This window comes from Antechinus flavipes, chromosome 6 (genome assembly GCF_016432865.1).
Source record: "Antechinus flavipes isolate AdamAnt ecotype Samford, QLD, Australia chromosome 6, AdamAnt_v2, whole genome shotgun sequence".
NCBI lineage: Eukaryota > Metazoa > Chordata > Mammalia > Dasyuromorphia > Dasyuridae > Antechinus > Antechinus flavipes.
The window spans coordinates 208,436,928-208,464,477 of record NC_067403.1 but is presented as its reverse complement, the minus strand read 5'-3'; the positions used below and the strand labels follow the sequence as shown (position 1 = coordinate 208,464,477).

The 27,550-nt window shown below is 40.4% G+C and overlaps 1 protein-coding gene across 1 annotated transcript in view; it reads left to right on the top strand.

The window, feature by feature from the left end:
* RIC3 (RIC3 acetylcholine receptor chaperone) overlaps window positions 1-24,169 on the top strand; it is a 39,033-nt gene extending 14,864 nt beyond the window's left edge. Inside the window, exons 3-6 of the mRNA XM_051963968.1 lie at window positions 1,787-1,865; window positions 4,271-4,364; window positions 17,363-17,508; window positions 18,520-24,169. Of these exons, the coding sequence (XP_051819928.1) occupies window positions 1,787-1,865; window positions 4,271-4,364; window positions 17,363-17,508; window positions 18,520-18,974 (774 nt within the window). The 3' untranslated portion in view covers window positions 18,975-24,169. The remainder of the gene's footprint in view (window positions 1-1,786; window positions 1,866-4,270; window positions 4,365-17,362; window positions 17,509-18,519) is intronic.
* The last annotated feature ends 3,381 nt before the right edge of the window (window positions 24,170-27,550 follow it).

Sequence of the window (27,550 nt, the reverse complement as noted above, 5' to 3'; positions counted from 1 at the left end):
AGGACATTTCCTCACTCTGAGTTCTCTACACTAATAAAATTACAGATCTAGAGAAAAATTCAATTTTATTTAGAAAATTCTTTTTTAAAGTCTCTTGTTTTTCCTCCAAAAATCATTCAGCGGATAAGCCAGATAACGAAGGGGGGAATAAAGCAGTGGGATACTTCTTCTGGTATCCATTTTTAGATCAAGAGCATAGTATCATCTTTTCTGGTCTCAATATTTATATTGTGGTATGGGGCTGCCAGGTTTTAAAAAATCACCAAATCTCTAATATTGCAATTAGTGACAAGTTCTTTAGAAGCCTGAGTTTACTGAGTTTACATATTCTGCCCAATGAAGGACTGATGTACTCAGGTGAAATGAGAAATCCATACATACATACATATGTAAATATTCACAACAACCCTGAGAAACAGTTAATAGAAGCATTATACCCATTTGACAGATAATCAGGGGTCAGAAAAATTATTTCCATGGGGTCAGAATCAGGTAGCAAACAAACACGTTTTTCTATTCTAAGAACTTTATACCTTCTTCTACATCAAACAGACAAGAAGAGGTAAAAATTCCCTCTAATGTTCAGCTGCTAGGGGATCTCAGATCTTGATTCTGAGATTCTGCTTTTGATTTTAATTTATCTGACATCAAGAGATGCTTCATACTGTGAGACACGCCATGCCTCCCTTCACCCCCAGTGGATCTAATAATTCTGTCTGGTTTCCTGCGCGTGGTATCTGAAAGTCTAAAATGAGTCCACAGAATTCATCTGTTAGGTCCTAAACATGCTTAGCCATAGCTAAACAACTCTTTTTCTCTCTGGCAAGATCTCTTTTCTTTTTGCTTTCCCTGTTATGATTCACTAGAAGGAATATACAAGTGTCTGAGCATAGAACTTCACTCAATCTTTTTCTTTCTAAAAAGGAGGATCCTCAGAAAGGACTTAGAAGAACGTGTTATTTTCCCCAACTGACCTTGAGCTTTCCATGTTCCTTTTTCTTAGTAAAAACAGCCACATGGGGACTAGGTAATAATTGAAATAACACCACTGTGTAATTACATTGTACCTTTCTTCCCAGGAGCCGAGAGGGCTAATTTTATTTCATTGTCCACAGCATGCCCAAGAGTTAGCCTAAGACAAAATGCCCCTTACCTAAACCTAAAACATGATATTTGCTAATTCCTTGGAGGGATCATTTGTGCCCTTTAAAATGGACCCTTCTAAATAACACTCAGCCTCCAAGCAGGATCTTTGCATGTCCAGAGGCCATTCAGCAGTGTGTATTGTCGGCATCTCCATCACAGATATTTCAATTGCTGTGTCAGCTGCAGGAAAGGTTCCAGCTCCTTTCAGTCAGGCTTTCTCACAATGATCATGCAGGAAAACCACTAAGGATGTCCTATAAATTTCCTTTATGCTCTTTTCTTTTCCCTAATTTGGATAAGGAGAAAAAAATTTTCAAAATCCTTTCCTTTATGACACTTCCCATAGGATCACAGGATTTAGTGCTTGAGGGGATCTTAAAGATGATTTAGTCCAACACACCACTTCTCCCTCCTCTTTACCCGCATCAGTTAGTTGCCCTGATTTTAAAACCTTGTTTTAGAAGAGAGAGGGGAGGAACTTCTTAAGTGTCTTCTAATGATGTTGCTATTTTAATTGGATTCCTGGTTTAATATTGGTCCCCCTGGTCTTCCTTTTTTTTTCCCCCATTAATAACACTGTGTTCAGTGTCTTTGGGCTTTAGATTGACCAGTGACAGTTTGTAACCTCTTCAATTCTCAGCTCTCTTCCAAGGGGAAAACCACTGCAGAAGAACGGAAATCTACCACTGCTTTACATGGAAATCCAAACAGGAAGATCAGTAAGTATCATTTCTAAGTGAACTAAAAAAATGTTTGGAACTTGAACAGTGATATGGCTGGTGAGATAGTATGCTGCTACCACCTACAGGAAATGGTGGCATTTCCCCAAGGACGCTTCATATTAATCTAAAATTGTCATTACCTGCAATCTCTTGAAGTTTAGCTCTGAATCCTCCAAGGGAAAGCACAGTGCCTCTATTGATATTAGATTATCCCTGCGGACTAGAAGGACACAAAACAGATTGCTGTCACTTCACTTTCTCAAAGAGTTATTCCTGAATTTATTAGCAAGTCGTGACTTCTTATTTGAAAAGGGTGATTAATTTGGAGGTTTCAAACCTGCTGTTAATAGATAGCCCACTTTTACAGATGGACAAAATCAAGGAAGGAAACAATCAAGTCAGCCCATTAATCAGTATCAGTTTAACTGATTAAATAACATCTAATGTTTCTTATTTTTATCACTCAGTGCTGATTGAACCCTGTCATGGTACCAGGCTTTAGCGTATTAAAACAGCGATAGTTCACATTTTTATAGTTTATAAATTTATAAAATTCATGAAGTGTTTTAAAATTTATAAAGTGTTTTCATCACAGCCATCCAGTGAAGCAAGTATTATCCTCTTTTTGCAAATGAGGAAGTTGAAGTTCAGAGAGAGTGGAGCCATGTCCAGGAACACAGAGCTTGTCATGGGCATTGGAGCCTTAGTCTCAAGTTTCAGTCTGTCCACTACACCATGCCTACACAAGAAACTTGTACTGGTTGAGAGGAGACATATACACTTGAAAAGATGAGTAACTACATGGTAGCCAGTGTTGAAGGAGTGTTATGAACCTTAAGAGCCACAGGAGTGGAGATGGGAGAAGTCCCTTCCAGTTCATGCGGTCATGGGGGAAATAAAATGTAAAGTGGCTTTTAAGAATTTGCGTGAACTAGAGAGAGGAGATAGCCATACCGGGTGGAAGGAGCATCCTGAGCAAAGAAACCCACTTGACTAGAAATTGAGCAGAAATGAAAGAAAAAAGTTGAAAGGGTTAGTTGGGGCCAGATATGAAGGACATGTTTTGACAGTGCCTAGAATAAGGTAGTTAGGCTTTATCCTACAGGCAATGGGAAGCCATTGAAGTATTTTGAGCTTAGATGCTGCAGACTAGTGAAGAGAAACAAAAGAATAGCAACCATTGCCTGTCTTTTCTTTTATAAGTGTGCTATTTTATTGTTTTATCTTAGGAATTATCTCTTAAGAGAAAAGCTTCATATTACACTCTAATTTCATTCTACCAACCTTAAACATTCATAGAATAGTGCTATGAAAGAAATCTGTGATATTTTCACACCCTCAATGGAGGTTTAATTGTTTAACTAGCCTTGATGGAAATATACTCAAAAATAATTTTTAAAAGATTTATGGGCTCTGTAAGGGGTAACAGACCTATCTCATAATGCACTTAAACAGGGAAAGGAAATCAAATTAATACATAAGAGCAGCTGTTTTTATTATAATGGAAATGGCATTTTGTATCTGCTTTTTGTCCCTCCATTTCAGTTGACTGATTTTGTACAGAAAATTAAAAAAAAAAACCCAATGTAGCACTTATGTAGCACTTTTCCTTCCTTCCAAGCACTTTACAAACATTAGCTAATAACATAAAGATGTGTTTCAGAATTGCTAAAGGGTGCCTGAAATAGTCCTTCTCTTTATGAAGATCTAAATTCATTTGTCTAGCAAGGCATTCCAGGCATAAATAAAACTATAGCATCTATGAAGTAAATAGTATTTCATTTCTAACTCTGCCATTAATTTCATTTATGGGTTATTTAAAAACTTGTGTTATTATATTTTTAATTCTCTTGATTCATGGTCCAGTTTTCACCTTCTTCAGAGAAATGTTACCATTGGTGTTTAATATCATGTACCTGCATGATTAAGATCATTTTAAGACCTCAGGAAAGCATTGTTTTTTGGGGAGACTTAGTGTCCATCCTAAGGAACCTGACAAGGTTGTATCTTAGCCTCAGGAATGGTTTGTTCCAAGGAAAAAGAAAAGGCTGTTCCCCTGCCTTTCCCCTTGAATATATCATCACTTTCATTTTAGTGACACATTTGCTATTCTAGGTGTTAGACCTGCTATGTAGCGAGTCATAACTTGTTAGCTATTTACTTAAAGATACTTCTTAGGGAATTTCTGTTCTCCTCAAATTTCTGATTCCTTCCTTTGATTTAATTCCTTTGGAATTAGTAAATAAGGGACCACTTCTGATAAGCTTGACATGTCTCCAGTCCTTTCTGTTACTTGCCTATAATTTCCAACCCAAACCAGATTATAGAAGAACATAGCAATTATATTGCAGAAATGGGCTTACAGAATTACCTATGCCTATTGGATTCTTGTTCATTTTTAGCCAATTATGAACTTGCTCAGCTACAAGAGAAACTGAGGGAAACAGAAGAAGCCATGGAAAAGTTAATCAACCGAGTGGGACCAAACTGTGAGAGGTAGGTTTTCATAAAACAGAACTTTGCTTTTCTCCCGCATGAGAGAACATACTCAGAATTCCAACTAGAATGCTTTGAAAGCTCTGCTTTTTTTTTTTTAACAATTTTCCTCTTATATGTATGTCATCTTATCTGTTCAGTTCTATCTCATTTCTCATTTAACTTTTCCATATTTGTAAAAGCAACCACAGTTCTCAAAAAGGAAGAAATAAAAGCTCATGAATAGTACTAAAAGTGTGATTCTCCCTCCCCCTCCACTAAAGTAGAATTGTTCATTGCGGCTACCTCAAAAGCAAAATAATTTTCAATCTTCTTTTATCAGTAGGGTTAAGAAAAAGTGGTGAGCAGAGTGATTTAATTTGACTGGTAGTCTGGTACAATAAGATAGAGACATACTTGTTTTTTCAGAAAAAGATAGTGATTTGCTTCATCTTACTTCAATTTTCCTGTAAAGTTTCATTCTGGGCTAGAATCCTATTGTCATCTGATCAAAGTAAGCTAGTTCCTGCCAATTTTACTAGCAAACACAATTTGCTAATAAAGATGGGGGAAAAAACGACTTAAGGGGGTTGTATGTGTTTTTCTTTGATAACTGAATAGTCCAGTATTGTTAGGTCTAAACAGTTATGTTCTGCAGAAAGAACATACTGCTGTAAAATTGCCTACCTTGATGTATTTTTAAAATAAAGTAGTGCATTGTTCTGTAGCAACCTGCTAAGGGTTATTGAAATGATACATCCCTGTGCCAGAAATGTTGCTGAATTATTGAAGAATTCTTCATGAAATATGGTTTGTGTTTCTATTATATGAAAGGGAAATGCTGCTAGGCAGGAAAAGCCAGTGAAATGCTCTTGGGTTTGTAATATTGGTCGTCCTCAGCTTGATGGAAAACATAACTTTAAAATGTGAACAGAACAATTATAATGTTTAAACCTCTCTGGGAGCTGTTACTAGAATGGAAATTCCCTGATGTGTATAAAAATCAGGAGTAGAATACACACAAGTAAATCACATCTCTAGGTTGTGTATTAAACAATAAACATTTAGGGCAATTAAGACTCAAACTTGGATTGTACCAGCCCATCATTTCAACTCTCAGCATGGAAAAGAAATATATATATCAAAAAAGCAAGTATATCACTACGAACCTTTTGTTATTAGTAAATAAATCCTGATAAGTAAGTTAGATAGTTAAAAGCTAGAGAAGACAATTGCTTGGATATCTGAAAGGAATGACAGTTAGTGTTTTCAATATAATTTAATATGGTGCTTTCCATTATTCATGTAGGAAATATAGGTATTCATGTTTTATGAAGCAATGACTCTCTAATAGGCACATATAAGTATTTGGTAAATACTTGTTGAATGAAGAGAGTGATTAGACCACTAAACTATATGACAGAGAGCTAGCAAGGGCCAAGAGATTTAGCAGAGGAACAGCCTTCCATAGTAGTCAGCAGCAGGAGTGTTGGTGGGATGCCACAAATGACTCTGGTTTTCACCTGAGAACCCTTCCACAGCACAAAGGATTAGGAGTCAAGGCAGCATTTCCAAGGATTGGAAGGGATTGTCCTATGTTTGTCTTCCTTTGGGAGGTTATTACCAACTATGCACTTTAGATATGGGTCGGTCTTCTTGCTAGAGGAGAAGGTAAAATGACTTTCCACTCTGGCTTATTAAGTAGGTCTCAAAAAACTGCGCAATAGTAGAGACTTGGCTAGAGCATCAATTGATGAAAAAACAAAAGACAAGGATTTTAATTGAGTACTCACATAACTTCTGCTGCTCTATTATTCTCTACCGCTCTATTGCATTTAGTTCTGGCTGCTCCATTTTCTGTCTTTATTCCTCCTTTTCTTTTTTTCTTTCTTGTTTCTTCCTTTCTTTCTTCCTTCTCCTTCTCCTTTTCCTTCTCCTGCTTCTTCTGGAGTCCAGGTTAAATGACTTGCCCAGAGTCACACAGCTTGTAAGTGTCAAGATTTAAACTCAGGCCCTCCTGACTCCTAGACCAGTGCTCTAACCACTGTGTTCCCCAGCTGCCCCTAGCTACTCTCTTTTCAGATTTGTTGTTTTCCAGTCATTTTCTGGCATGTCTGACTCTCCATGAGCTCATTTGGGGTTTTCCTGGTAAAGATTCTGGAACAGTTGACCATTTTCTTCTCCAGCTCATTTTATAGGTGAGGAAACTGAGGCAAGTGGGTTAAGGCACTTGCCTAAGGGATGGATTTGAACTCAGGCCCTCCTGACTCCTGGCCTAGAGCCCTAGCCTTTTCTCCAGCAGCAGTACCCCCAAATGATAAGAATGGGGAAGGGACCAGAAGCCATTTCCTAGAAGAATTGGTTAAAGAGTAGGTGAGTTCAGCCAGGGAGGATGAAAACTTGGGAGAAATAGAATTGTTATCTTGAAATGTATAAAGGACTGTCAGGAAGAGGAATTAGTAGAAGAGGCAGGCCACAGGAGGCAGAACTAGGATCAATAGGTAAAATTATAGGAAAGAAAGGAAATAAGCACTTATTAAGCATCCACTATGTACAGTTATAATTTACAGATATTATCTTATTTGATACATAAGAAGGAGTTATCTATCCCATCCCCATCCTCCACATAGGGAGGTCCACAATGGAACTGTGGGCTGTCTTATGGGATAATGAGGTCCACGGTATTGAAACTGTTCTAGAAGAGCCTAGGTATGTGTTTGTGATGGATATCAGCAGAGAGATGTCATGCGTTGAACTAAATTCACATCCTAGCTTCATTACTTATTGTGTGATATTGGCCTAAGTTTGCTCCATTGTAAAGGGGGATGGTGATCAATCAGAAAGCATTTATTAAATGCCTTCTGAGTGCTGGATCCTGATAAAGATGCTGAGGATGCCAGGAAATAAAATCATCTCTGCCTTCAAGGAGTTCACCTTCCAAAGGGCAGCTGGGTGGCTTAGCAGGCAGAGTGCTGGGCCTAGCGTCAGGAAGCACCATATTCAGAACCAGCCCCAGACACTTCCTAGTTGTGACAGCTGGGCAAATCCTTTACTTCTTTTTGCCTTCATTTTCTCCACCCCAAAGATGGAAATAATAGCAGCATTTATTTCCCAAAGTTGTCATGAGGACCAAATGAGCTGGTGAGTGTGAAGCACTAGCATAGGCTGGCACACTGTGAGCACTATATAAATGTTATTTTATATGAGCACTATTATTGTAGTAGAGGAAAGGTGTACTTGCATGTATAAGTATGTGCACGTATATAGTATATAGACAGATAGTCATAGAGAATAAAATGGAGGCGGAGGTACCAGCAGTCAAGGGAATCAGGCAAAGCCTTATCTATTTTAAAAAGTCGTCCTTAAAGTATGCTTTGGAGAAGACTAGAGAACCTAAGAGGGGAAAGTATGAGGGAGTACATTCTGGACAAGGCACATAGCATACAAAAGTATGGTGATGGGAATTGAACTGTACTAGATGAGGAGCAATAAGAACTCCATTTTGGGTCATACGGAGCTTGAAGGGGATCAAAAATGTAATTTCTGGAAAATCAGATTAGGACCAGGAAGTGAAGAATTTGAAACACCAATCACAGGAGTTTAAACTGATTCTGGTGTTAAAAAGGCTCCACTGAGGCTTCCTGTGGAAGGGAGTGGGATAGTCAGACTGATGCTTTGGGGGAAAATGCTTTGGGAGCAGAATAGGGAATAGATCCAAGAGAAGAAGACCGAGTAGAAGGCTGTTGCAACAGTTCAAGCAAAAGGTGATAAAGGCTTGAACATAGTGGTGATTTTGTAGGTGTAGAGAACAGTACATGTGCCAAAGAGGCTGTGGAGGTAACAACGGCAAGGTCTGGCAATTAGTTAGATGTATGGAGTGTCAAGAACAGCAGCAAGGTTTCACACCTGGCTGACTGGGAGAACAGCATGTCACCTTCCTTGGAGACTTGTTGCAGATCTCAAATGAGGTGATGCATGTATGGCAGCTTGTAAGGCTTCTGGAACTCTGTAAATGTCACCCATTGTTCTGTGATTCTTTGAATAAACAGTTCTTAAATCTTGAAGCAAGCAACTTTCTATTTGAAGTCTTGCTGTGGCTCCCACAAAACAAATGGAATCTGTTTAAAAGCATACCAGATATCCATTGGGTTGCCATTAATGTGGTTCTGTGAGATTTACAAAGTTCTTTCCTCAAATGCATATATATCTCTTACATATAAAAATATCATAGTATATTAATAAACTTAGTAAGCTTGGATTTTCAGGACATTTTAAAGAATCTCTAAAAGGAGAGATAATGAGATGACTTAAGTGCTTTGAAAAACTTGAGCTATAGATGCCTAGAGGAAAAATTAAGGCTAATGCATTTTGTTGGAACACTTTTTGATATTACAAACCAGGACTAATGCTTCACTTTAAAGACTAATTGTACATGGGTGTTTGGGATAGGACCAGGCTAATTCCCCAATTCATGTAATAATGAATTGTGTTATGTAGGTGAGTCTAGCTTTTAGAGAAGTAAGTTTGGTAGAGAAGTAAGTATTCTTATATTAAAGTAGATTACTTAATTCAACAAGCATCGATTAAGTACCTTCTTTGACAAGCATGTTGGCTCAAGCCCTGCATGAAAGAAAGTCTGGAGAAACCTCTTCTTTGGCCGTTTTAGAATTCACAGGCTCACAGGACATCTTACACTCGGCCAAATGAGTCATCAGGAGGCAGGTCACCATCAAGCAGGTGAGCTCTTGTCATTAATCAGACATTCACAGAAATTATGGATCTTGGGGCTAAGGTGGTATTAAGGAAAGCTGAAGTCTATAGCTAATCAGTAAAGTTGAAAATTACGGAAGGTAGAGTTGGTCTCTGGTTATTGAGCTGTGCCCAGTTTTCCATGGCTTCATTTGGTCATGGAGGGAGGCACCATTTCCTTCTCCAGCTCATTTTACAGATGAGGAAACAGAGGGACACAGGTCCCATAGATACTAGCTGTTTGAGGTCTCATTTGAACAGGTCTTTCAGAATCCAGGTCCAGGCTGTATCCACTGAGCTATCTCACTGCCCTGGGAGTGGTCTCTAATGGCGCTAAAAGGAGCTTATATAATATAAATACTTTGTGGATAGAAATCCTCTTTAAAGCCTCCAAACAAAGTCTGAGGCCCAGGCCCAGCCCCACAGCTCCTGACCTTGACTTCCCCCATGTGCTGTGAGCCTGCATCATCTTATGATGGGGAAAATGGCACATTTTCTTTCATATATTTTGTGGTCTGGGCCAAACATTTTTGATGAAGAGGTTGATTTTCATTATATAAGGTACAAAGTAATGAGGGACAATTCATATATCATAAAAGTAGAAATTAGTACACCTAGGCTTCCATTTCTAAGTCTTTTTACTTAGTTGTTGTGTCCTAAGGCTATTCACTTAAGCAGACTGTGCCTTAGCTCAGCTACATGCTGCATGATACCTATCTTTTAAGAGTTTGCAGAGGCTTCATTATTTAAAAATTTGTACAGAGCTTTAGAGCTCACAGGCAAAAATCTGTCTTAAGTCTGAAAAGTATTATTAGATAATATTAAAAAAAATCCTTTAATCCATCTCTAGGTTAACATCAGTTTCTGAAATGGAACATTTCTGGAATTTCAAGCACAAACCTTGTTATTATGGAGGAAACATCAGTGTAGGGACTTCAAAGGATTGCGAGTATATCCAGACAGGCTATAAATTAAAGACCCTTCTTTGCCTGCCCTCCAAGTACAGGAGATGTGTTTAATGAGAAGGATCTGATCAGGCAGAGGAACCTGAAGGACCAGGTAGGATCTCGGGATGCCACCATCTCACAGTTAGTGCACACACAGCATTCTGCCACAACAGATAAATAGAATAAATATGAAAAGAAAAGGCAGCCCATTCAGTACAATAGAAATAAGAGCCGAAAAAGAAAATTCCCTGGCCCACACATTTTGGACTCAGACATTCTTACCCAGCAAATCCACGTCAAAGTGGAAAAGTCAAAGAGGGGCCGCTCACAGTGAGCAGATCATAGAATACTCACAGGGAATTCGAACGATGCTTCTCACTATTCCTCCAGACCATGGCTAGACATGAGGAGGGCAATGCTCTATATTTCCCAGCGCAAGACCATGCTGCAGATTCTGGGAAAGAGTGATGGATTTAAAGTCCTTATGTGGGACCGTGCTGTAGACAGAACATTTTCCCAAGCCTCAGTTTCCTCATCTGTCAAATGGGGATGATAATTCCTTTCATGTGGGGATGTGGTGAAGAGGCTAAAATAACATTTTTGATTCCATAAAACTTTTATGTAAATGTAAGCTTTTATTGGCATCCTTACAGGAAACCCCCCACCTCCCCTATACCACTTTGTTTCTCACTGGTCTGCTTATGAAAAAATTGATTGAAAGACATGGACTTTTCTTCCCACCACCATTACTCCATCATATGATGATTTCTATAAACATCCAAATAAAGACAGCAGTTATGCATTCAGAATTGTGCTTAATTATGGAATATAATGTATACTCAGATGTCATCTTCAAAATACAAGTTGTCTTCAAACTCATTGCTTTTGAAAGCAGAAATCACCTGCATAATGCAGCTTGTCGAATCAGGGTCCCTTCCTCATTCTGGCCTGCATCTTCTTCGTTAAATGACAGGGTCCCTTCTAACCTTTGCATTTTGTTTATCTACAGGAAGGATACGCAGATCATTATAATTATGTTCAACAGAACATAATAGAACAGTTTAAGTTCAATATTTATATTTTGTGCAATCATTAGAGAAGAAGTTTCTGTTGTTATAGGAATGAAGTCTACAGAGAAGTACTTTCAAAGGAAGCTTTTGCAGTAATGCAGGATAGATAATGATAATGATGAAAACAGGTGGGGACAGAGAAATAGAAAATAAGGCACCTTCTTCTGACCAAGATGAGATGGGCTTTTTATTTGTATTTATTGTATCCAGTCAATGTGAGAATTTGTTTTTCTTCATTATGTGTATTTGTTTTGTTTTATTTTTCAATAGTAAAGACGGCAAGAAAGGAAATGGGACTGGGGGAAAGAAAGAGACAGAGACAGAGAGAGAGAGAGAAAGAGAGAGAGAGAGAGAAGGAGGGAGAGAGGGAAGGAGGGGAAAGAAGGAAGTGAAGAGAGGGAGGAAAGAAGGAAGGGAGAAAAAGAGAAAGAAAGAAAGAAAAAGAAAAGGAGAGGGAAGGAAAGAAAGAAAAAGAAAAGGAGAGGGAAGGAAAGAAAGAGGAGAGAGAGAGAAGGAAGGAGGGACAGAGAAAGGAGGAGGAAGGATGAATGGAAGGAAAGAAACAAAGAAAGGAAAAGAGGGAGGAAAGGAGGAAGGGAAGGAGGAAAGAAAGAAAGAGTAGTTGAAACATTTTGAAATGCTGAGAATATAAAAGAAAAAAGAAATCCAGATACACAGGACAATTTTGATGAATGATGAATTTAATATGTACTTGAAAAGAAAAACAAACTTTACACAATAAAGCATTGCAGTTCCATCTATAATTCCTTCTTTCTGTTTGTGTAAATGAAAGTAATCATCTTTGTGTTGATTAAGTTTGGATTTTTTAAAAATTATTTTTATGGGGTTTTTGTTTAAATTTTTTGTATTTTTAATGTTTAATAAAAGGTGATTTTGATAGACATTTTAGTAGGCTTACAGAACTGTGATTGTTCCCTATGATACCCCCAGTCAAGTCACAAGTCACAAAGGCTGTGCCTTTGGGTTGGGCTGGTGGCAAGAATGGCCACCAAAAATACTTTTTAGGGGACAGACCTGAATCCTTGCCTATACTGAAACCCAGCTTTTTGGCCCTTTTCTATGCCAAGTCTATATCCCCTTCCAGCCCACAGTGATCCTGTCTACCTCCCCCTCCCCCTCCCACTCCACTAACTACTGTAGAATAGTGGGTATGGGTAGAAACCACTGAGTCTACTGAAATATCTATGTCTCTGTCCTGTTACTGACTTTACCCACTGGCCTCTGTTTGTCCAGCCAGTGTTGATCCCAGGCCTTCAAAGACATTCCATACAACTTGTACATGACCATGTAATAATAACAACATATAGTTCCCATCCATGAGAAGGAAAGAATCCTTTTTTCTCAGGCCTCCCAGGACCAGGCTTGAAGAAATCACAAGATGATGATGATGCTGGGGCCTGGGGGCTAACTACTCCCTGCCGGCCAGCTCCTCTAGACAAGTTTTTTTATTCCGTCGATAGGATTTAGCTGAGAGTGCTTCCCGTGCGTCTGGAGCCCTCACCTGTTCTAACCTGGTGTCCAGACGAAGGCAGGGCCCTGTCCCCATGAGTCTTTAGGTTTTGCCTTTCACATGGAGTCAGTCTTTGAATCTTGACATTTTAATTTTGAGACAAGTTAAGAGATTATTAGTTGCTGTGTTTGGGGAGGGGGAGAGCTCTAACAAATGTCTCTACCACGTTCCCTCTTTAATTCCTGGACTTCTCGACCCGGTGCCCACAGCCATCCCATCCTGCTCTTGTGCCTGTCACGTTTCTGTTGAATGAGACAGATCCAGTCAGACTCTTATTCCAGTTACAGGTTTCATTTCAGCCGCACCTGTGAGGTCAGATTTGCCCCCTTGCATTGATTCTTAGTCCCTCTTGCTGATTAACAGCACTCATTGTATAAATGAATACATATCTACAACCTCAATGTAAATAGAGGGTTTTATACTTCCCTTAGTACCCGTTCTCCGTGGGGATTTGGCAGTTTAGAGCTCAGAAGCACAAGTGGTAATGACTCTCACACATTCATAAAGCAAAAGTGAATTAAGCACTTCTATATAAAGTGGAGAGCTTCTCCTACCCCTGCTAGCCAGTAAAGTCATTGTTACAAGGATCAATTATGTTTTATTTATCTTTGTGTGTGTGCTCACACACACACACACACATACACACACATCCTATCTCAGCCTAGTGCTTTGTTCATATTGAGCACTGTTAAATGAATGGAATCATGTGGTTTTCTTCCTCGCTGAAACCATAGGGATCCCTTGTTTTGTAGATGAGGAAGCTGAGGCTCAGAAAGAAGTGATTTGCCCAGATCACATAGTGATTTAGAGGCAGAACCAGAACTCAGACCTAGAACTTGTGATGTCTAGTTTTCACCATGCAGGTGTAACAGGGCTGGTGAGCAGACATTGCAGTGCTCGGCTGATGCGATTCCCTGGAGGGAGGAGGAAGCTGGGGAGCCTGCATCCATAAAAGCCTGGTGACATGTAAAGGCTGCTTCTTGGGGAAATTGGGAGCATGAATGACTGGGTCTGGGGGTCTGAATCCTTCGTGCTAGGCTGCATGCATCCAGCAAAGGAGACTACAGGTGACCATGATATTGGGAGCTTTGAATGGTCTGGAGATTCAGTCACCAAGAGCCCTGGGAGTAGAGTCTTTGGGGACTAATGCAGGGTAGCTGGGTTCAAATTTTCCAGTGTTGCAACTGGATGTGAACTTGACAGGACCGGTGCTACTTGGAAACACTGCTGGGTCTGAACTCTCCCAGAGGAAGTTACACTTTTCAGGGGTTAGAGATGCAGAAAGTGAGGAGATATAGGTACTTCTGTACCCATTATATCTTCAAAATAAATATCCCTTTGTAAAAACTAATTAATGTTAGTAATAATAAGAGCTAAAATTTATATGGCACTTACTATGTACCAGGCACTGTGCTAAGTACTTTACAATTATTCCATTTGATCCTCACAACAATTCTGTTAACCAAGTGAAACTGAGGCACTGATAGCTAGTCGTTAATAGTGAGAAGACAACACCAGAATGAGGGTTCATATCAAAAGCATCAGACACCCATAATCCTTCAAGGGTACTCACTGGAATCCTGAGGGCAAGATGTAAGCCTTCATCAATCTCTAAGAATGAGTCCAGAGTCATCACTACTAGATTTTTTCCTTTTCTTCACTAGTTAATAAGTTCCTTGAGGTCAAGTTCTATGTCTTATCTTTTTATCTCTTCTAGTGCCTTACATATGACAGATACTTAATAAATGTTTGTATAAATGGAAATACAAAGTATAAATGGAAATGGAAATTTGAATATCTGACCTATTAGCAAAACTGGTTGAATTGTATGATTGACATTCCTGGAAAAAATAAAAATTGTTTTAGATGATTTAATTGCAAAGTTCTTCTAGCCTGAGTGTGAAACACAAATCCCAAAGGAGTTTTCATAAGCAAAATCAAGTTCTTAAGTGATAGATCACCTCAGAAGCTGTTGGCCACATTTCTAGAGGCTAGAACTGTTAGGTTTTCTTTTGAAGACTCATGTTTGAATCTAACCTGATTCAGAAAGTAGACATTTTCTTGTATGAGATCATTTTAGAAAACAGAAAACTATCTTTAGCATGGATCATTCAGAAAAAAAGTGTTTGTTGAAATGTAGTATCACTTTTGAAGGTAAATGACCTAGAATATGTTAGAGTTGACTAATATCACTTCAACTCCCTCGACCTCTTGCCTTTTAGAGGTCTTCCTTGATGTGCCTGAGTCCATAATATCCTCAGCATTCTCTGGGGAAATCCTTCAATTCATGGGAGAGTCAATCTTGGCATTTTACATGGCACCTCTCCCAAGACTGTGGAAGCATTTTAAGAGATCTTTGGGAGAAAGAAAACAGAAAAAGTAAAATTGATTACTTCACTTGAGGTGAGCTGGAAATGCTGTGTCTGCTATCCTATTCACCAAACATTCATATTAACAAAACAATCATCTCTCATTTGTTAGCATTATCTTACCAAGCCCTTTAATTTTTCCAGATGGCAAATACCTTTCTAAATAACAACCGTTTTTTTTTTGTTTAGTTATTTTTATTGAAATCTAAGTACTTCTTAAACAGAGCATACTGAATAGAATCCAACCATTCATTAATGATTCAGAATAATCATGTTTAGACTCTTATTGTATTGTGGAGTAATACAGAACTGAGCTTTTTTATTTTTTTCCCCATACTACTACTTTTTATTCATGACTTTTGTTGCCATTATTCCTATCTACCTCTGGTACCCCTTCCTTTCCCCTTCTAGTTGGCTCTTCCAGATTTCCTGTTAGCTGGAAACCAGACCACCAATCATGTTAAGAATCTTAATACTGATCACCTCACCAAAAAAAAAAAAAAAAGAGAGAGAGAGAGAATCTTATGTTAATAATGGTTTAGTCAGTGTTTCTAAATAAGGAAAAAGCCACTTGAAGAGTAAAACACAGGGGTTTTATGATGCCCTTTTTAGTAGCTCTCAGACTGCCTCATGCATTTCTGGTTAGGACCAGTGTTGGGGAAGGTAGAGACAGCCAAGAATCTAGCCTCCTGATAAATAGGGTATCACTCTAATAATCTCTCCCCTTCACATAGTTTTTGGTCTGGCCAGACTGGTCTTCTTGCTATTCCTTATTCCTATCATCCCTTTCCATGCATTTCCAAGCTTATGAGAAGAGTGCATCTCACTATACTTCCTGCTTACCTTAGAATCCTTAGTTTCTTTCAAAGCTCCAACTTGGACTTTTTCTTATGCCTTTCCTAGATGTCAGTGTTTCTCCTCAAAAAATTATCTTGTATTTATTTTATGTATTAATGTTTTCATATATGCACATACACTAATATGTATGTATTGCGTGTCTTCCTCTTCCAATCCACACGCTCTCCCTACCACCAGAATGTAAATCCCATAAGGACAAATATTGTTTTATTTTTGCCTTTGCATTCCCGTCATCTAGTATCGTATCTGGAATTATGCTTATTAATAATTAGCAACCAAATGAAAAGAGGAGGAAACTGACAAAATTGCAGAAATTCAAAACGCTCTTTACTGTTTTTGAATTGAGACATTTTAAGGAAATCGTCATGGAACCTGATCTGAACTAGACGTATTAAAGCCGGCACAAAGTCTCTACACCAACTGCAATGCCTTGTGCTTTGTAGATACTTAATAAACATGTTGAATTGAACTGATTTGCTCTCAGATCTCCCTAACTCCAAGTCTGGTGACTTAGTCACTGAGCTACTTACTTGTCCAAAGGAAACAAAGTATAAAAGCAAGACTGGAATCCAGACTTTCCGCCCTCCCCTACCCCAATTCCATTAGCCCTCCTACCATATCCTACTGCCCCTTTTCTCCCCGTTTGTAAAAGATCCCGGCAGCACCAGAGCCCGGATGCCATTTCCATTCTTGTGGGCTAGGCTGAGCAGGCTGGGTCTAGATGGTTGTTTCTCTGGTCCCGGCATATCAGGGAGACAGTGACCTGTACGTCGCAGCAGAGTGCTGAACACCGAGCCAGGCTTGAGTGATCTCGGGGAAGACAGCTCTCCACTGCGGGGATCAGTTTCACCAAGAACAAAATGAGAGACTCTGCGTTTGGACATCTCGGAGCTCCCTTCCAGTTCTGCGAACGCTAGCATGCGCCGGCCTGCATCTGGGAGAGGATTATAAGAGGAAAGGTCTCCCTCCCGTGGCCATCACAGAGAGCAACACTTAAAAACTTGCCAATGTCTCGTTGGCTTGGGAGGCCCTGGGCTGGGACACTGACTCTTCACTGGCCAGCCACCTGGTACTTGGAGAAGTTGGCCCTAAAGCAGCCTGGCCCAGAATGTCAGAAAGGGCCAGTTACCAAGGGCATCACTTCCACTCATTAAGAGGGTGAGAAAGTTAGCCCCATGGGGGCTGCTGGGCCGGGCCAGGAATAGTCTCATTGGAATTTGTTAGCTTGTTTGTACCTTAGACGGTTGGTTCCTGGTGGGCCCATGAATCCAGGGACACGTGTGGGAACAACCTAAGATGCTTTCCTCTGTTCTTTTGTGGAGAGAAAGGCATCTTTAAGTAAGGCAGGTGATTACCATGGCCAATAATCAATCCCCTCCTGTCTTTGAGCACTTCCATGCTAGACCAGGGGCAGGTCTCTGTAAGGGGCAGTAGGGCAATCAGTGCTCATTGGGATTTAGCAAATAACTGTGTTGTATCTGACCCCTCCGAGCAGGGCACAGAATGTGACTTCAGACCAGGAAAAACGGTTATTGCAGCAACTCCGAGAAATCACCAGGGTCATGAAGGAGGGAAAACTCCTCGACAGCCCCTCTCCTGAGAAAGAAGCTGAGGAAGCTCCTTACATGGAGGACTGGGAAGGTAAAGCTTCCTCCTAATTTTCTGTTACCTTTTAGCAAAGAAAAAGCCTTTACAGGCCCTGAAAGAGGCCTCCTATTCAGGATGCGCAGGCTGAGAATGTTTTACATTAAGGTTGAGTTTACCAATTATAATAATGTGCAAATGGATTTTGAATTCTCCAGCTTTTCACATTGTGCAGCAAGCGTGAGTCCTGCTGCCAGCCTTGGCACAGGAGCTACAGCCCAGCCCATCTGCCTCTCGGGCTGGGGCTTGGCTGACATAGATTTATTTCATTACTTTCCTTAATTTGGCAACATTTTTGTTTTTTCTCATTATCAGAGCTGGGATTCAGCACCACACCTCCCGCAGTCCCTATTTTATTTACCGGGTGGGTTCTGTTCTTTTGTTCTATTTTGTGAAGGCAAAGAAATCGACAATGGGAATTCTGTCTTTGGAAAGGATGGCGCTTGTCATCCAGAATCTCAAGCACATCTTGCTCTATACCTGACGCTCACCAACTATTTCAATTATGTTTCTAACACAAAGTGTTGTCTTCTTCTCCCGGCTCTTAAATGGTTCCAAATATAAACTGTAAACATTAGCTCTGCCTCCTTCAGCTGGTGGTTGGAGTAATTCTTCAAGTGGAAGGGTTTAGCTATTTGTTTAATCTTCATCTTCAGTCCTTCAAAAGGAAGCACTGTGTGTGTGTGTGTTTTGGGAGGAGGGAGAATTGAAACAGAGATGCCAAAGCATATCGTCCTGAGTGCAGAGTCATTTATAAACCCATTTTCTAGTTCTCCATGCTCAGGAAGGTATTTTTATCTGAATTGGGTTTGTGTTTCTGAGAGCATTTGGACAGTCAACCAAATTGCTGAGCATTTGCCCAAGTGAAACTTCAAAACCATTAGGATCATCTGTAAGCTTCTCGAAAGGATTTTTCAGGCTGGCTGCCTTCTCTGAATTTTTTCTTTTAACCCTGTTTTATTTCTTGAAAGGATACTTCAAGATACTTTATTCTGTCTTTCTGTGTAGGCTACCCAGAAGAGACCTATCCCATTTATGACCTTTCAGACTGTGTCAAGCAAAGGCCAGATACAATCCTAGTGGACTACCCTGACTTGAACCAAGCCTCTGCTGAAGAGATAGCGGAAAGAATTGGGGGGCTAGAGGAAGAGGATGATCATTTGTGCTGTGAGAGTCTCCCAGCTGACCTGGGGGAGATCAGTCAGGACTTCCAAACCCAGAAAGACAAGGCTGTCAGCTTTAGTGTCCTGCCTCCAAGCCCTCAGAAATTAGAGTGTCCTTGCTGTCAGCATGAAGAAGATGATCCTGCTGTTCTAGCAGAGAACATGATGTTCCCCCTTGACAGCAACCAAGAACCAGAGGAAACACACCTGTATTCCAAAGAGGCAGTTCTGGGAAACAGATTGGAGGAGACAGGAGAGCTGGGCACTTTAAGGAAACGCAACTTCCAGGGTCTGGAGTGAATCAAGGCTGGAGGGTTAATTGTAAGTGTGGAAGTTAGCCCACTCGGTGACCGGTGTAGCTTCCCATCCCGTTAGACAGCGTCTCTCCCTCTGCGAGGCCGGTCCGCTGTAGCTGATAGCGCCTTCTTCTACTTTTTGTTAACATGCAGAATAATGCAGAAATAGATATGAGGAAAGAGATGTCATAGTTACATTCTTCCTCTTTCAGCTTCTCCAAATAGTCCGTGCATTCAGTAATCATTACCTATTAACAGTTCCCAGTTTGCCTGCCTCTGCGGGGACAGGAAGCCATCCTGGAAGTACAGCCCTTTTCTCTAAGGTAGTGGCCACAGACGGCCTTCCTTTAGGGAAGCAGAAGTTGGTAAATAGCCGTTTTTGAAGAGAGAAGCCCCAAGTTGCTCCGTTATGTGAGTTTTGGTATAGTGAGAAGACTGGCAGTTTCCTTCAAAGGAAAGATTGGATTCATTTGCAGTGATCATAGGTGAAATGGAGAATGAACCTGTGGCCCTTGCTGAGCAAAGGCATTTCTGGGAGCATACACAGAATCTTAAAGTCCCTCCTAGTCCGAGCTCAAGCTAAGGAAGAATCCCATGTCCAACATCCCTGACAAGGAGTCATTCAACCTTTGCCTGAATACCCCCAGTGAGGGACAAAATGCTATCTTCTGAAGCAGCCACTTGCACTTTGAGAGAGTTCTAATTGTTTGGAAGTTTTCCCTGGCAGTTTCCTACATTTTCTTCTCTGTTTCTCCATCCTGCTCCCGAATTTGTTCTCAGGGTCCAAACAGAAAAAGTCTAATCTTTGTTCTAAGTAGTAGCCCTCCAAAACCTTTCAGGCACTCATCCCCCAGGCCTGGCCTGGTCTGTCTCTCCTATGTCTTCTTCAGGCTAACTGCCTCTCCTTCTTTCATGGGTTCCTCATGTGGCATTATCCCAGTCAAGATCCTTCACCATCCAAGTGCCCTAGGTCTCTCTCTAGCTTATATCCCTGTCCTGGCAGAGAAGCACAGGATCCTCTCCTCCTCAGCTCTAGCAATTAGACCGTTCTTAACTTAGCCTCAGACAACATTAGCTTTTTGGCCATCAAACCACCCTGTTGATCCATAACTTCAGTGCACTGAAATCCAGTTATTTTTAGATGAATTTCTTCTAAGTACAGCACTCATCTTATATTTACAAAACTGATTTTTAACCCAATCATAAGACTTTACATTTATCAACATTAAATCTCTTCTTATTAAACTGATTCAGTCCAGTGTTCTGGCTTGTCAGTTTTGGATTCTGACTCATTCATCCAACATGTGGGCTATCTCTCCTAGATTATTTGCAGATCTAGTAAGCATTCTATATTTATACGTTTGTATAAATCATTAATAAAAATATTAAATGACACTCCAGGCAAGACTTGGCTCCAAGCTGGCATCAAACCAGTCAGTAATAAACTATTTCTGGGTCCACTCATTCAGCCAACTCCAGCTCCACCTTCTTTGGCCCCTGTTCTCCCATCCTTTCCTCAAGAATAAGATGTGAGCGTTTGTCAAATACTTAACAAAAAATCTAGGTAAATTATATCTATATCATTTCCCCAACCTACTAATATAGCAACACTGACAAAAAAAGGGAAATGAGATTGACTTGATATAATCTGTTTTCCATGGAGCATTCTCATCACTATCACTTTAGTGTTACATTTTAGAACTTTGCCAGGAAATCAAATTTACTGGGTTACAGATTGTGTAGCATCACCTCTTCCTTTCTCTTCTTGTTGTTGTTGTGAAGCATTTTTCAGTTGTGCCCAATTCTTTGACCCCATTTGGGGTTTTCTTGGCCAAAAATGCTATTTCCTTCCCCAGTTCATTTTAAAGATGAGGCAGTGTTAAGTAACTGCTAGTAAGTACTTGAGCCTGGATTCGAACCCAGGAAGAAGAGTTTTCCTTACTCCAGGCCCTGCACTAGTCACTGCATCACTTAGCTGCCCTGTACCTTTGTCGCCAATCTTCCAAAGATCTCTGATATCTCAATGGCCCTTTCTGCCAGTTCTTCTATTTCCCTGGCACGTATCTGAGCCAAGTGACATGCTCTCTTCTCTGCTACTTATTTGGGGTTTCATTTCCCCATTAGCCATCTCTGTTCTGTCTCCTATAGCCCCATTATTATTCTCCTCGGCAAGCAAATAAAGAAGCAAAGGAAGATGGGAGCAGCTTCCCCAGAGATATTCCCTCTGGGAGAAGGTGAAGTTACCTCTGCTAATAGGAAAATGAACTCTGGAAATTGTACATGGAAGATTTCTCAGCTTTTAAGAAATAATCTGCTTATTTTAAAATGATTCTTCTCCAAGGTTGTCAGCCACCCTGGCCTTGCTAAGCACTTCCAAACCCAGAAACCCCTTTCCACCATAGTGGTTGTCCCATTCCAGATGTCAGTGGAGGTTCTGGTACAGGCCCTGCTATTGCTCATCCCGGCACGCCATCCCTACATGAAAAGGAGACCCTGAGGACAGATGATAAAGCCCAGGGAACCTAGAAAGAAGGAACAAGGTCTTTCCTAGAAGCTATTTCTGATCTTGTCCCTATAGGGGATGGCTAAGCCCATGGAGAAATGCTCATAGAGTGGAAGAGACCCCCACTGGTTCTAAGTACGTTATTTGAGCAGGGATGACCCCTACAGGAATTAACAAATTGTCATTACCTGTGCTGTTTGAAGATGTCCAGTGCTGGGAGCTCATTAGCTCCTAAAGCAGCCCATTTTACTCTGATTATAAAGAGTAGTTTTGTTCCTTTATAACACAGATAAAGATGAAATCGGCTTCTGTGCAGTTTTTTACCCATTGCTTCTAGAACCAAGAACAAGGCTACAATTCCTTCACACTGGGGGAGCCATCATGATCCCTGCTCCATCCCCTGCTGCTCTAGCCTGCCTGATCATTCCCAGTTCTTTCAGCTGATCTCAGTAGAGCACAGCTGTAAGCACTCTCCTCTCGTCGCTGACCCTTTTTGGTAAACAGTTCAGTTAGTCCATACTTTTCTCAAGGCCATAAATCATCAGTGTAGTTGCTCCTCCACTGACCCAGATTGCAGCTCCTTAGTACACTGTAATAGTCGATGCCTTTGAGAGTTTCTGTGGCCAAAAAACCTCATTACCTTGAAGCCCACCTGGGGTTAAGCCTCTTTGAGCTTAGCGAGGCTCATCCTTGGATAACAGTCCATCACCAGCTCAGTAATTAAAGCCTTTCCACTTGGTGTGTGGCTCCCAGAGCTTGGACTTGGGGACCACTTTCATACCCTGTAAGACATTAGACTTTAGTGGAAGTGACTAGTCAATATCCCACCCTAAATATGATTACCATCATTGAATTGCCTCTGTGTAGGAAGAAGATCAATAAGGACAATAACTTCTGCAGAGTGGAGAAATGGTCTGGACTCAGCAGCTATCCAGAGCTAGTTGTTAAATTTGGGATTTGAAAAGATTTGAGGCAAGAGGTGTTGGTTTTGTGTTCAGGGGATTGACAGGACCAAGAGGTGGGATGAGTGGAGGACAACTGCAGAAATTGGACATTTTAACCACTTTTCACAGGATTAGGTGATTCCAAAACTCATCTTCTTGGGAATAGACAGGAGAGGGCAGAACTCTAACCCCTTCAGTTTCTTTTTGCTAGGAGCACTAAGGCTGTCATTCAGAAGCCCCGAGAACCTCTGGAAGGTTGGTGGGAATGTAATTTCATCTTTTTTGCTTCTTTTACTATGTAAGCTCAAGGACCTCAAAAACATCTGGGAGTGGGGTCAGGGAGGCCACATTCTGCATCACCAATATTCCATCTCAACACTGATTAAAACCTTGGGACCTGTTAATTATTCATACTGTCAGCTCATTTCTCCTCTCACCAGTCCCATTCTTCCCAATGGCTAACATGCTGCTCAGTCTTCCTTCCTACCTCTTACTTCCCTGGTCTTTGCCAGCCAGTATCAGATTACAAGCCCTCCTTATCCTACACTCCCTTCTGATCCAGAACAGCCCTGCCATCGCTCCCTGACTTTTCCACTCTATTCCTCCCTTTTCGCCTGCTCTGTTCTAAACAAATCCTTCCTCCTCAAACCTTCCTTCTGCTCCCATTGACTGAAACCCGAGCTGTGCTGAGGACACCCCATCTCCCTGTCTTCCCTCACAAAGGCCTGTCTTGGTCTCACTATCCCACAACCTCAGAAGGGTCAGGTTACTCTTGCTCCCTTTGCGCCTTCCAGACCACACCTCTCTCACTATAACTCAAGCTTTCCTCCATCAAAGTTCACACCTATCCACTTGTTTGTCATCTGCTGACCTCCAGGACACACTCCCTCCTTCCCCAGTAACACTGACACCCAGCGTCACTGATTCATCCTGCCAGTTCCTTTATTATTCATGTACTCCTATCTCACAGCTCTCCAAAGGCTTCACCTCCTATGACTTCCAATTCGACTCCCACTTTATTCAGACTTCCAAGGCCATACTTTAACTATCTTGGGGAACCCACCACCATCACACTGGGTTCCAGATTCCCGTCTCTTCCTACCTTCCCCAAACCCTTACTCATCGTGCACTCCAGTTCCTCAACCACTCCCTCCTGTCCCAGTCTACAGCTCATATTATGGTTTCACTTACCTCCCTTCTCAGTCTTAACTTATTTCAGTGATTCTCTGGATCCACTAGAATTACTTCCTTAAGCAGTCATTTTTCCTACCCTCCTAATTCTCAGCCCTAGGAAACAGTTTTCAAGCTAACTTTCCTACATCCATTCCCAAGCTGTTGAGCACTGCTAGAGAAAATGAAGCTACTGAAGGAATGAATCCACTACTAATTTAAGCTTCCAATCCTTAGCTGCTCAGCATCCTTTTAATCAACTATGGCCTCTCCAGTTCCCGCCCCCCCAATTCCTCCTAATTCTCTGAGGTTTTCTCATACAAGAGCTCCCCTGATGCTGTAGACAAGATTCACTGTCACGTTGCCCACAACAATTGTCATAAATCTTTTCCTCTTTAATTTCTTACTTCCCATCCCACCTTTTCCCCTATTGGCAGATGACTTTGTCTTCCTTATTGTATTAGTAATTCGTATACGTATATGTCCTCCCCCACCAGACTGTAAGCCCTGCGAGGGCAGGGGCTTTGTCATATCTCAACTTTGTCTCTCTCCTGCACTTAATAAAAGTTAAATTGACCTGGACTGGATCTTTCACCTAGTTTTTTACTCCCATGTCTTATTAATAAAGAGACTCAGGGGTACAGAAAAGAAGGGAGGCTTGGCCATATAGCTATTTTGTGTTTTTTCAAGTTACAATTAAAGAGCTAACTCTTCCCAAATTAATCCCTGATTTGCGTGTCTGACACTGTGCCTATGTAGTTTTCACCAGACCTCAAAAGGCCACAAGTTTATATGTGTAGACCTAAGAATTTGGGGGAAACTAAGAGACTTGCAGATACTGCTTGTAAAATGCACATGATTCATAAACCAAAATCATACAACTTTAGATTTGGAGGGACACTCAGAGAGAGTCAATCTAACCTATGCTGTTTCTGAACAGGAATCCCCTGTGTCATCCCTAAAAATTAAACATACAATTTCCTCTTGAATACATCAAAATGTTTTGTCATTCCCATTTATATAGCATTTTAAGATCTAAAAACAGTGACCAGAAATGTACAACTTTTTAAAAATTATTTTTTAAATTAAAAAGCATTTATTTTATTTTCTTTCCCAATCATTTACTGCATCTACCCTTGACAAAAAAAAGGGAAAAAACCCTTGTAACAAATGTATACAATGGAACAAAACAAATTGAAATATGACCATGTCTAGAAAGTATATATTTCTCCATATTTAGACTATCATTTCTTTTTCAGGAAGCAAATATTTCCTTCGAATCATGGTCAATCATTGTGTTGACTGACTAGAATTATATTTTGCAAAGTTCATTGTTTTTACAATTTTTTAAAAATTATCTAAGTTGTTTTCCTGGTCTTGCTCACTTCACTGTGCATCAGTTCATTCAAGTCATCATGTCTTCCCCATTTTCTCTGAAACAGTCCCCTTTGTGTTTCTCAGGTGCACAGTGGCAACAATAATGAATTTAATTCATGAAGAAAGCATTCCATTTTTGGACAAAGCTAAGCTTAGCAGGTTCTGCTTTAAAATTGTTGAAATATGATACCTTGTGATTTTTAAAAAATATCCATTGATATTAGTTCAGCTTTCTAGAACCACAGGGAACAAATCTAATCTGTCTTCATTATGATAGCCCATCAAATGTTGGACAAGGAAGAAAGATGAACCAATGGATCGTACTGATTTTAGAGGGAGGGAGCTCTGTGTTTGATTCTGGACAAGTTACTTAAATCTTCTCAACTTTACTTTGTCCATCTGGAAAATGAAAGGATTAGACTCAATGACCTTTAAGGTCCTTTTAGCTCTAAACCTATGATCCTTAGTCTTCTCAAAAACCATCCAGAGTCACAACCCCAAAACCATAACTGGTTAGAGACTAATATCCATGAGGACATACACGGTATGGTGCTGGGGACGTTGAAAAAAAGCAGAAAAGTAGGATGCTTTGCTATTCCAGGAACATACTTTCTTGAAAATGTGTTATGCTCAAACTGGCCATCTTAAAAAGTGGACAGAGAAAGGTAGCTACGTATGAAGAACATCTTTTATGTGAGTGTGATAAACATTTGTTTCATGTGTGTATTTGCTGTAATGTAATGTAATGTAATGTAGTTCCCTGAGAAGCCTGAAAATAGTCCAAGTACAATCTGAAGCATTAAACACAATGCCATGGTACTAATTCTGGCTGGAGAAATTATTTCCAAGATGTTTTCCACTCAGTCCCCATCTAAAGATTTTTTTTTGCAAAGATTAGGATTTTATTATTACCAGATTATTACCACAGAAATGACTACCCTAGGAAGTATCTTCAGGTTTATTTCCAGATATTTACTGCATAGTGGGGATGATATGACAAAAACGTTTTTAGAGAAGAGCTATCTCAAGGGTTCTAATAGGATCTACTGAAATAGCGTACAGTGGAAAGAGTACTGAACTGGAAACTAAAAGCCCCATATTCAAAAGATGGTTGTAGTAGCTGGAGCCTCTGTGATCTTGAATAAGGCATTTACCTCTCTGTGCCTCAGTTTCCTCACTTGTAAAAAACTAAGGGCATTGGATAAGAATTCCATTATTTTAGGTCATGGAACCCCTTTGACACTTCTAAAACCTATAGACCAGACCCTTTCTCAGAAAAAGGTATTTTTAATGCAGAAAACAAAATGCATAGAATTACAAAGGAAATCAATTAGTTTGAAATAGTTATCCCAAAAAAGGATAATTTTAAAACTCACAAACCCCAGATTAAAACTCCCTGGCTAGGTGATCTGAGATCCCTTTGCGTTTTAAATGTTGTGATTAGTTTGATATAAATGAAATGAAAAATATTTTCTAATTTAACACCTGACATCAGAGTTTTACAAAGTCTCAGAGAGCTGGACTTCAGAAGCCATTTAGTCCAACTTTTAGTTGAAGTAGAAATCTTCTCAATACTCTTTCTAATACCTCCAGTTGAGCTGTCATAAGAGTGAGAAGGTGGCTTCCCTTCCCTTCCTAAGACACTCCACTGCACTTCTGCCCAGTCCTAATCATGAAGTAGTTTTTCCTCACATAAAGACAACATTTGCCTCTTTGCAATTTGTACCCATTGTGACTACTGCCCCCCAGGGCTAGACAGAACAAATGTAAGCTCCGATCCATGGCAACCCTTCAGGTATTTTTACCCTATAAGTTCATATTGCCCAAGAATCTTCAAAATCACCTTTTCTGTCAATTCTTATGGCACAATGTTCCAGTTTGTACATCGCCATAATTAGTTTGGCCATACCTCTATTGTCCAAGCAGTAATCTAAGGCACCCCCTTGGATTCTGGTTCTCCCTCAGCCGCCTTAATTCCCACTTGGCAATCAGGAAGTTTGTTTTGCTCTTGACTATATATAATCTAGCAATATCCTCCCTCTTAACGTCCTCCCCCTGTATCCCAGAGGAATGTGATGTATCTCTACACCGAACTGGATGTGTGTTCAACCAGCCTTCCTCCATTTCACATAAGTATGGCCGATATGATTCCCACTCTTTTCCACCTCTTCATCAATATTCATATGCTCTTCTTTCATACACTTATGAGAAGTGCTCATTTCTATCCCCTTTTTTCAACATTTATATATTCTTCCTGTTATTCTTTTTTTTTTCCTGAGATTCTCTATTTCCCCTAGATTATAAATCCCTGATTCCAATATCAGTCAGCATGAAGCCTGCTTCATTTTTCTGACTGGGCCAGTCGGTCCTCCTTAGGTAACTTCCGGCACCAAACTTAATATAGACACCCAGCTTTAGTCCTATGGGAGCTCAGAACTCCTGAAGAGATCCGCCAACCTCAGCTCCAACAAGTAACAAGGATTGCAGCTGTGCAGTACCACAGTTAGCCTACCCTCCCTCCCCTTTCTTTTCCTCAATTATCAAAACAGAAATACTCCTTCTTTCCACCCCCCAGGTCCTATTTTT